At 40.0% G+C, this 12,008-nt stretch overlaps 1 protein-coding gene across 2 annotated transcripts in view; it reads right to left on the bottom strand.

Moving 5' to 3' along the window:
* Positions 1-12,008, bottom strand: part of PPP4R3A (protein phosphatase 4 regulatory subunit 3A) — a 64,764-nt gene that overhangs the window by 33,877 nt on the left and 18,879 nt on the right. For both annotated transcript variants that reach the window (XM_006275954.4, XM_014596497.3), the window contains 2 exons: positions 4,370-4,468; positions 2,551-3,168 (listed from right to left, as the gene is read on the bottom strand). In XM_006275954.4, the coding sequence (XP_006276016.1) occupies positions 2,551-3,168; positions 4,370-4,468 (717 nt within the window). The remainder of the gene's footprint in view (positions 1-2,550; positions 3,169-4,369; positions 4,469-12,008) is intronic.

Genomic DNA, 12,008 nt, shown 5'->3' on the forward strand with positions numbered 1-12,008 from the left:
TGTAGTCTGTCTAAATCTAGTTGCAGCCTCTCTCTCCCTTCAAGTGTGTCCACTTCGCCCCACATCTTAGTGTCATCAGCAAACTTGGACAGAGTGCTTTCCACCCCCTCGTCCAAGTCGCTGATGAGGATGTTAAACAGTGTGGGCCCGAGGACTGAGCCCTGGAGTACCCCAGTGCTCACATCTCGCCAGGTTGAGTACAACCCGTCCACCACGACTCTCTGGGTGCACCCCATCAGCCAATTATTTACCCATCCAACTGTGCAGGCATCAATGCCACAGTCACTTAATTTATTGATGAGGATGGGGTGAGAGACAGTGTCAAAGGCCTTCTTGAAGTCTAGAAAGACTACGTCCACAGTGACACCATCATCCAAGGATTTAGTTACTTGGTCATAAAAGGCAATCAGGTTGGTCTGGCAGGACCTGCCTTTGATGAATCCATACTGATTGCCCTGAGCATGATCTCCCCTGCTGGCACCCCGCAAATGTGCTACTTGATGATTCTCTCCAAGATCTTCCTGAGCACCGAGGTGAGGCTTAGAGGCCTATAGTTACTTGGGTCCTCCTTCTTCCCCTTCTTGAAAATTGGGACCACATTAGCCAGTTTCCAATCCCCTAGCACCTGGCCAAATGACCACGAATGCTTATACAGCCAGGACAAGGACTCCGTGATGACCCCTGCCAGCTCCCTCAACACCCTTGTGTGGAGGGCCTATGGACCTGCAGATTTAAAAATGTCTAGCCCTTCCACAAGATCTCTAACTACAGCTGTGCTGACTGAAGGCTTGACAGAGCTCTCCCCAAGATTGTCCCTACCTCTGGTAGGTGGGATATCCTGGTCTGTGTTCAAGAAAACAGAGGCAAAGAAACTGTTAGAACTATCAGCTTTCTTGTCTGGCGTGGCCACAAGATTACCATGTGAGTCTTACATTGCCTGGTGCCCTCTTCTTGCTCCCAATGTACTTGAAAAAAGGACTTTCTGTTGTCCTTAATCTTGGATGCTAGCCTGAGTTTCAGTTGTACCAGCCTGACTCCTCAGTTAAGAAGACTTATAAAAAGCATTAATCCCCTAAAAGTAACAGAAGCTCCAGTATCCAGCCAGAGTTGATAGGAAAGAGGGAAAAGAACACTAAACACATGCTGCTACAGTAGCTTCCAAGGTGAAGATTAACTTCTAATTTATATACAGAATTAACTGTCAGGGAAAAAATAATTTTGTATGGTCAACCAGGGGCTTCCCTCATGTCCACATAAAGCAGACAGAGCTTAAGTTTTTAGATGTATTTTATAAACACTCTAAAATAAAAACTCAGCTTTTGGTAAAATAAAGTGAATTCCACAAAGGCTAATGCAATCCTGCCCAGACTGTATGTACTGTTAAGTAAACCAAATATTTCTAACATGATATTCATATCCAGAGATTTAAAACCTACTCATCCAGGTTGAACAGTAGTGTTACCTGATGAACGCACTGAGTGGAACCAAGGAGCCACTTGATTTTCGTAAGAGTGGGGGAAAAGAAAATAATAGGCTCAGCACCAATGCTCCTTTAACAGGAGAGAACAGAAGAGGAAGTGTCAACAAGTACATGGTTCACTAGTTGTTTTCAAAAGGACAGAGAAGCAGCCCAGAAAGTTACATTTTCAAAGAAAGGAAGGAGATTCAGAAGGTTTTTATTCCATTCAATCTACCTCTCCTGTGAGTTAAAACACCCCTCCTGCCTCAGCTGCTTCTCCTAGACTGAGGGAGAATACTCTGCTGCTGCTCTCTCACCCTCCGATTCTTTCCATAACACAGCCCACTACATCTCCCTCTCTCTAAGGTCATGCAGACAGTTAATACTCTCCTAGGAGAAACCATGAGCATACAGATGTTCAGAATTTCTCAGAGCAAAAACACCAGCTCAACCTAACCCCAGAAGCTCTGATGAACTTCCACATACAAAGTTGAGTGAACTCCTTGCTTGCTGATCAGTCATCCCCATTTTTCAGTGTCTGTCTGCAAACTGTAGAGCTTAAGCCCAAAAAGCAATCCCACAATTTCCTAACTTTCAGCTCTCTTGCACCTCACTTCCTTTTTGACAGCCTATAAACAGACATAAGCAATATGCAAACTGATTCCTAGAGGGCTCTGTAAGACAAGTGGCATACATTCTAGGCTGTATTCAAGAAATAAAAAGCAATGTTGACAGCTTTGGTAGACAAGGACATAGTTGCTCATGGGGCTCAAGTTGTTTGAGCGGGACCTTAAAAGTGACCCTAAATAGCAATGTAGGAATGAATACAAGTATGGAGTCTTAATTGTTAAAGGTCACACCATGGTAAAGTACTTAATCTAAAAGTAAAAGCCTACGGGGTTCACATTTAATTTGCAGAATAGAAACTTTGTAGCTCAGTATCCCAGACACTATGCATTTCTTGCACATAGTGTATTTATGATGCTGACACCCAGATGCAACTCAAGGCTCCAAAAAGAAATCTGTAACATTCCAAGAATTATTAATCTATTCCCATGAATCCAAAATTAAAATTTAAGTCTCAGACTTACCTGTAACATACCAACTATTTCCACTTTATTAAAAAAGATAAAGGAGTGAAGCGTTGACAGCATATTTTCCTCAAACACGGAGGGAGTGGGTAGAACCATATCTTGAATATACTGTACTCTGTATGTTTGATGTATTTTTTGTTTCAGCTCTGGATCAGAAATAGGAATCACCTCTTTAAATTTAGCTGTTTTTGTCAGAAATTCCCTGTGTTTTCGTGACTGTGATAAAGAAGGATCATATTCTAGGCATCCAATTACGTCCATTATACATTCCTCAGAAAACATGACTTCAAAAAGTGCAGTTCTATTCAAAAGGAAGATTCCCTTAATAATTTCATACAAGTGGTGCAGTCCTTCAATGTTCTCCAAGTCCTCACACACATGAAAAATTTCTAAGAGCTTTTTAATATAGCCCTCATTTTCCAGTGCTAGTGCGAGTTTTTCACGCCGCAACGGTGAAGGCAGTGAAGATGCCACAAGTTCTGCAATTTCTTCTAGCCGACTTAATTCACAAGATGGTAATTCTAGACCAGGTGATGACATATCATCAAAGCGTTCTTCCTCAGATTCGTCTACAAGGTCCTGAGTAATATCTACTGAAGGGTCTTTTCCTTGAACCTATGAAAACAAGATGTTTTAACAAACATTTTTAATTTTCAGACATTTTTTAATATATAGCTAAAAAGTTGTATTTCCAAGAGAAAGGCAAATTACCCTTTTTACACTCCTTGACAGCAAAATCATTTTAATAAAACTGATTAGGAGACTAATCTGGACTGTCTACATGTTTTGGCTCTGGGGAGCCAAAATAAATAAAAGCACAAATAGAAGAGCTGTTAAGAATGTAATGCAGTTTACTATATTTTTTTCACATACCACCTCTCCCTCCCCAAATAAAACAGGCAGTGGAATGCAGAAAAACAGATTTTTTTCCAGTCATGCCTGACTGCATGACATGGAGCAAGTAAATCCGTTCTGGAAACAGGTATCCAGGAACTGTGGTATCCCAAGAGACAGTCTAGGTAAGGCAGTAGGGAACTTCCTGGTATAGCATGAGAGCAACAAGGCTAGGCCCAGATCCTTGCAAAGGCAGTTATTACTTGGCTATAAATAGCTGCTTTGTAAGTCCATGTCAAAAATAAAGTCTTATCTCAAAACAAGTTTAATCAATATACTACAAACTGGATGCAGCAGCTCACTCACCATCAACCAGCTCAGTGGCTCTTCAGCCAAAACCTATCACTTTCCCAGTGCCAATGAGAGGGTTAACACTTAGACACTGCCCCTACTGTTTGCAGCTCCAGAAGTGGCAGGCATCTTGGCAAACAAGAATCAATGGATGCCTATACATGAGCAGGGAGGCTGCTCCGACACGCTGTAATTCCAGTACATTGGAGCAGACTCAATCTGCTGGAGTGTGGCAATTACCGTGCTCCAGCAGCATTCTGCATCTAGAGTATCAGCATCCCCATGCTTCAAAATGGTGGCAGGGACACTTTACCTAAAGCTTGTCACATGAGCTAATTAACCCCCTCCTCACCCCAACATGTGTATAAATGCCCAATGTCTGCTTACTCTATTCCAGCAAAGAAAAATCAGTTTCCCCGCTTATGACATGCGCCCCAATTTTGGAGGGCTGATTTTGAGGGAAAGGGCACATGAAGCATGCTTAATGCGCTTTTTACTGTCAGGGTGAGAGGTACAGTAGGAGAGACTAAGCACATTTCTTAACAAAGAAAGAAGCATTACTTAAAAAGACATTTTCTTTCATAAATTACATGATTGAAATATTAAGATATTCTTTTATCTTCAAACTTACTTGACATATTTTTTCCCATATTTCATCACATCCTGCTTTTTCTTGAAAGCTAAGTGCCAAGTCATAATTTTCAGCTTCAGACCACACAATCAAAGTGTCCTTGAAAGAGATGAAGAAGCATCTTTCAGATGAGTTATATTTCAGATAAAACAGATTTTAATAAATCTTAGTGGCGTATCCATCCAAACAATACAGCAATGATACCAAAATTTGGAAGAAAACACACAATACAGATTCATATATATTTTAAAACTGTATGGATATGTCCAGATCCTTTGGGACAGTATTTGAAAAAGCAAAAAGCAAACTGAAGTATTTTAAATGTAACTTATGTGATTTAGAAACTGTATCAGAATACCATAGATCTGACAGGTTCTTTATCTTCAGAATAAAATTATTATTCTTCCCTCCATTAATAAAAAAACCTAAAAAGTACAATTGATTAATTAAATTAAGTGGACTTCAATGACATTGTTCATAACATACAAAAATAAATACATCCATAAGTCTTAAGCAGAATCCAAGTCCAGTCACCCTCTAGATTTTTGTCATCCCCCATAAAATGCTATGCTGATATAATGCCAGATACTACAGAAAAATACTTCTAAAAGGCCTTTTAACTGAAACCAACTACAAAACCTGCAATAAAACACAGAGCTAATAGACTATTTATTTGCACAATATAGTTCAACAGCATGTTCTATTACCCTCAAAATTTTAAATCTGAAAGCATGAAATTTTCGCCACTTTGTAAAGTTGGTTAAAGACACCAAGTTTCATTTACCACTTACAAACAAACCTGCCTAATGGGTTTGGAATTCATGAAAATCAATGTATTGCATGCAGGAGTGATAGAAAGAAATAGAGACTGGGAAACTGAGCAGCAGCAGGGTGCATTTTCAGAGAATGTATCAATTCACTCTTTAAGTAGGGCTAACAATACATGTCAATTTTAACAGGATTCTGACAGTTCCATTTTCAGGCTAAGTGCAATTTACTTTATTTATTCTAGAACAATTAGTTTCATCTTAGGAACAACTGAATATTTAGGAATTACTTTCTCTTTTGTAAAGTTTACCCAAATGCTGAATTGAAATGTTAATCATATAATCTAATAACAAAAGACAACCTTTGTGGTCAAATACAATACTCAGTATATTACAAATAAAGACTTGGATTTTTCTGCTTACATTCAAAATTTTGAATTAGACAATGTTGCACTTCTGGGCAACATTATGTATAACCTGCATCCTCTGGAATAATTAACTTCTGTATTAATTCATTTTAAAACCATACATTTAAACAAAGTGAAAAGTTAGAAGAATCGTTTATAGAATGAAGTGACAATTTGATTTTTGTTCACTTCTACCATTAAACAGATGCTAATCACGAAGGGAAAGCCAACATAGATTTTAAAGGCACCTTTAAAGGAAAAACAAACTTTCATTGCTTCCTCCCTCCTAACTCATCTGATCCCAAATTCTCTCCCCCTTCCTTTTAAATTAAATTATAAAATCAAGTAGCACAGCACTTGATCCTGATTTATTAGGAGTCAATCAAGATATCCTCAATTTGCCATTACCAGATCAACTATCCAGCTTTCAACCTGTACCAGGTTTAGCTTGCAAATGGCAAACCAATTACATTTTCTTTTTCCAGAGATTTGAAGAAGAGGTGATACACAAACAAGAGATTTAGGAAGACCACCTCCAAAATACAAAAGTGAAAAAAAACCAGGCAATTAACGACATCCTCTACAGGATAGGTCACCAATTCGAACTCTCTCCTAACAAAAGATTGGCACCACTTATATTGAAAGTTTCTGTTACATGTAACTTCACCAGGACCCAGAAGCCCTAATTATGCTTAGCTTTGGTTTATTTACAAGGTTAGCTTTATCTTAAATAGTAACAGCTTAAACTTCAGGAGTCTACATAAAAATGTCATTTAACAACATGTAGCTGGATTGCATAATTAGCTATTTCAAAACAAAGGCAAAAGATAAGACACATTTTCCTCTGTACCAAAGACATGACTAGTAAGATGGGTTGAGAAGTGACTCACAACAAGAAGGAAACAAATATGTAGGATAAACATAATGTTCACATAATTTAATGCTCAACCTGAAATGTATATATTTGCTTGATTTCTAGAGAAAAATATAGCAGGCCAAGAGGCTTTAATTTAGCATATCACAGGTATGGATGGTCTTTCTTGCCAAGATGATCTTATTGAGCAGTTCCTACTTTTCAGATAAATTCAGATGATATCATCCTTCGCCACCTTTCCCGAACATTCAGTTTCCAAAGCGCTCTATTTGTGAAAACTACTAAATGCTCTGAATAAGGTAACATCTTAAAAGCCACTCTGTTAAAGCTGATAAAAGGACACTCAATTTCCCACACTGCTGTCTTCCAACTTGACGTGCTATATGTCTGGCTGCTTTCAAATGTTGTCACTTACAAATTTAATATTATAAAATACATTTGTGTCTGCTCAAAATAGCAGTATAATGGCTTGTTCTAAGATTATACGGAACTCTAGTAAGAGAATATTCAGCTATATAGTTATACCAACCCACAATATGTGTTGAAAAGAAGAAAACTTTTCTTGTTGTTAGATCAGTGGTTCTCAACCTTTATTGTATCAGGACCCATTTGTAAAGGTCAATGGCCAGTCCCAACCCAGTGCCCCTTACTCCCAACCTGCTGCTCCCTGCCTCTAGGCCCCAGGCCCCCATAGTGTGTGGGTGGGGCACTGAGGGCCCCAAGTAACCCTTTGTAGGCTGGAACTCTGCCAACCTGCAAGGGGATAGCCTCTATTTCCCATGTTTTTCTCCTTTAAAGAAGAATCCATTTTTAAAGTTTGTTTGCGACCCTTGCATATATTCTTGCAACCCACTTTTGCATCACAATCCACATGTTGAAAAATTCTGTGTTAGATAACATGATACTCAGTCAACTTTTATAGTTTTTGCTCAAAGTAGACAGATATTAGTCCAGTTTCATTTTTTATTCTTACAAAATTTGTGCATACAAGATGCAATATACTTGTAAAATGTGATTAATTTACCCTCTAAAAGCTGTAAAGTTAGATTTAGATCCAGTGCATTAAGGTAGATCATATGTCCTTCAAAGAGATTAAGTACCTTGTGAGGTAAGTCACTGAGGGAGAGGTGGCTGTTGGTCAAATGTACTGCACTTAAGAGATCAAATGCATAGTACCTTTCATTCAGTCTGTCTTTTTGCTTTCATCTGGAAACATGTTTATACTCAGATCCAGAATTTCTTGATGCCTTGAGATAAGGTAAATTTGCTATTCTGCATCCCTCAACTGCTTTGAAATGGGACTAACAACAGTTTCTAACCACACAAATTTGCAGTAAGTCTAAACAGGTAATTTATACAAGTTTGCTTTCCTCTTCCCCTTTCCAAGAATGAAAAAGTGTATGCACACATTTATGGATGTATTACTGAGAGAGGCAGGTTTTGCATTCTGCCATGTTTTGTAAATTCTTCAGTTTGGGGTCACTCAAGGCAACTCTGGCTCAGTTCCCCAAGAAGGCATTTACTTTGTGGTTGAGATTTTTAATATTCCCAAAGGACAGTTGTAATCACATACTGTTCTGACTACAGAAAAATCAGTGGTGGAGACAGACCTCTCAATGAGCTGGGCCAAAATCAGCATCTCAAACTCTGTTAGAGGTAGTCAATGAAGGATCTCATCATTCATCTCATGAGAGTCCTTATTAATTTTAACTCAAATCACCATGTTGCTGCATTGCTTCAAGAATGTTCTTGGTACTGTATAAGGAACTGACGTTATGTAGCTCAAGCCATAGCAAGGGGACATGAGCCAAATCAGGGGGAACTGATAAACCACTAATGAGAGATTTTTATATGCAACAAACCACAATCTCCTCACCTCCCCCACCTCAATTTTTCAACATATATTAAAGACTTCTTAGCAAGATCTTTTCCAAACACACAGGGGAAGATTATCAACAAGCTGCTGTTGTGCAATGCACTCTCTTACTCTGAATCACGCATGTTTGCCAGCTGCTTTAAATATTGAGACATTTTGGTGATAGTGCCAGGTGGATGTGTCAACAACTACCTTGTCCTACAAAAGTTTTCCTTTTTCTTTGAGGTAATCAAAATAGATGTTCTCTTTCACATCCTCCTTTATTAGTTGTTCAGCTGAAATAAAATTAAGAATCCCAACCACAAATTATTCTTATGTCCCTTCAAGTGAAGCTGTGTTTTTAATATTAAATTTATTACTTTTCTACTTATATCCTTATTTTACTCTTAAGAACATGTGGCTTCATTTGCTATACATCTTTTGATAATCATTCAAAACAAAACATAATACTGAGCTGCTGGGCTGAATACTGGTAACCATATTATATCCATGTTAAAAGTGCATAGTATTGATTTTTAAAGCCCTATGTACTGATATAGGCCACAGCCACATTTCAGATTTCCTTCTTAAAATTTAGCATTGCGTGCGTGTTCTTAAACTCAATATTTTAAATCTGCTACTACATATCAAGAGTTACTTTGCTGTAGTTGGATATGGCACTCCTTTCGAAATTAGTGACCCTGAACATCTGTCTCAGTTCAGTTCCCTTCACTTAAGAGGTGGGGGGTTTTTTGTTTGTTTTTGGGGGGGGGTTTGGGAGGGGGAGGGCTAAAGCAAGTTAAGGTCTTTTGGTAGGGATGTGATCAGTCTCAATTTCTCCCAACCCAACAAAAATTCAGTATTATCCCAAAGTAGCTTACTAGCTTGCAGAAAAAGCATATTTCTAATGTTTGCAGTATTTTGTCAGCACTCCTAAAGCCTGCAAAGTAAAAAGTTTATGACTTTATTAAAAGTGAATACTTCCACAGCAGCTAGAATGCAGGAAATATGGAGTGAAGTGAATGCTGCAGCAAAGGGATTTATCTTTGTTGTATAAAACTGATAGTATTCTTTAGCCTTTCCTATCAGGTGTAAAAAAACAGCAGCTCACAGGCTTACTCTGCAGGCATGTTATCGGTGTGGAAGACATGAGAACCTGACTTATTACCCAGAGTTTTCTATTAACCATGTTGTAAACTGACCTGCAGAGTAACCAAGTTTCAAACCATTCTCTAGAGCACCCCATAGCCCTATGTCTGACCAGGATTCCACATTCCCTAGAATTAGGAAGAGGTTTTATGTGGTCTCAAAAACAGGAAGCTTTCTTGACTTGAACAGATTTAGCCTGTGACAGATTCACCTCCTATACTGAAGACCTAACTCACATTATTTTGCTCCCATTACAAATGCATGCTGTTCTAGTTCTTGGCATACTTATACCCTGGTTACCGATCCTTTAAGCACTGCTTTTATTCAGTTATTTCTTTGTCTCTACAAGATTACGCCAAGTACTGGAATTTTGCCTGATCCTTCCCTACAGTAGTATTGAACTCCTATTAAAAATAGATTTCTACTTGTAATAAGACCGTAGGAACTTCCTGTAGCTGGCTTAGAAGGGCATACAAACAGTGTTTCTGTATATACTATCAGCATGGCTGATGCTAAGCCTTCAAATTCTAAATTTGATGCCGTGAGTTTATTCAGTTTGGTATCTGCCTTTTATGTTGCTCTGTATACCTTAAGACAGCAGTTCCCAAACTGTGGGTCATGACCCCAAATGGGGTCGCAAAATCAGCAGTTGGGGTTGTGAGATTTCTACGCCCACAGCAGGGTGCAGGGCTGCAATGGGGCTGGACCAGCTCCAGGCAGAAGCCGCCTCTGCAGCCCAGTGGGTGGGACCCAGCACAGGAGGGAGTGCCACACCCCCTCGGCTGTGGCGCAGAGTTGTGCCCAAGCTGCTGTCGAGTGTGTGTGTGTGGGGGGGGGTACTTCAGCTTTGCCACCATGGCAGCGTGGCATTCTCTCCCATTACAGGTCCCACCCACTAGCCTGTGAAGCCCCCAGGGGAAGGACAGCAGGGCAGGCAGCCTGTATCTTCCCCATTCCTCCTCATCCCCCATCCCCATGGGCTGTGCTCTGGCCATGCCACCCACAGGGAAGGGGGGGGGCAGGAGCCGGGTTTGGCCGCAACACTTCTGCCTCTCCTGGGCAGCAGCCAGGACATGGGTGCTGCTGGGGTGGGGGCAGGGAGTTGTGGGCCCTAGCTTGGGAGTGAGGGGTCATGTTGAGACAGTGGGGTCATAAATGGGGTCATGCTGAGGAAGAGTTTGGGAAGCACTACCTTAAGAGTTGTAAGATCTATCCATTGCACACCCTCACAGAAAGATTATTTTTGGGCACTCTGCTCTGGTAAATGTTGTACAGTTCATTTTAATGCATCAATTTAATCATTCTGGCCCTGATCAATCCATTTAGTTATCTTTATTCAGCTACATGAGAAGTGTTAGGCAGGAAAATGTATGCCCGTGAGGAAAAAAAAAAAAAGAATCAGCTGGGCTTTATATTCCTCTCTTATTAAAAAAGAAAGGAATCACTCTTTTGCTCTGCCTTCTTCCCACTCTGAAATTATCTTCCCAGTCCTTATTCTGAACGGACAATGTTTATAGTACCTGAAGTTTTAAATGTACCAGGGCTTGCATTCCTGCAACAATTCAGAGATTAGCTGGCTCAAAGATGCATAAATTTCTGTAAACTACAGCTCACTTCCTTTCAGAGCATGTGACAAAGTGAGCTGTTGCTTAGAAGAGGTTATGCGTCTCTGATCCAGTTAGTCTCTAAGGTGCCACTCTGCCTTGCCTTCTGCCTGACTTCAGACTTAACATGACTAACTACCTCCCCACCCCCTACAAAAGCAGTTCAGCGTTCCATACTCACTGGGATAATCCAATTAATACTCCCTTTTAATACATCTTGGGCACATCTACACAAGACGCTTACTGCACAGTAGCATCACCGGGCACGAACCACAATGCAACGCTATTGTCACTAGGCAACTGTCCCGGGACGTTACTGCGCAGTCATTTAGTACTCAGTTATGTAAGTACTAAATCATAGTTTCCCAACCTGTAGTATGCAGGTACCCAAACACACTCTCTCGCCCTTTTTTCCTCTCAAAACTATGGCAAAAAATTTGGTGCGCCACGCACTGCGCGGCACTTTAAATTCCCCAGTAATAATTTGGCGTGCCACACTTTGTGCGGCATTGGGTTCAGCCCTCTTAGCTTTGGGCAACATTACCTCTAGCCCAGGTACATACTTGAGTTGTGCATCCCTGATGTAAAAGGTGGCAACCCTATCCACACCAGATCAGACATCTGTCATATCACTGCTTTATACACACAGCCCTTCTTCCAACATATAGCACACATTAGTCTGTAAATAGAAAATCACCTGGAAAATTGAGTGTTGGGGTACTTATTAACATTTTCAGAACTTAGGCAGTACTTGCTACTTAAAAGGTTGAGAAACACTGTACTAAATGACTGTGCAGTAACAACTGAGCAGTGGGCGCCTCATGTAGACGTGCCCCTTATATATTAATTAGTAGCCCTAAATGGTTACTTGGAAGGGAGGGATGGGAATCCAACAAACCAAACCAAAAGATGAAACAACACATTCAAATTCAAAATTTAACACAATTTACTAAATGAATATTAACATATACACACACCATTCA

This window comes from Alligator mississippiensis, chromosome 2, assembly GCF_030867095.1.
Source record: "Alligator mississippiensis isolate rAllMis1 chromosome 2, rAllMis1, whole genome shotgun sequence".
NCBI lineage: Eukaryota > Metazoa > Chordata > Crocodylia > Alligatoridae > Alligator > Alligator mississippiensis.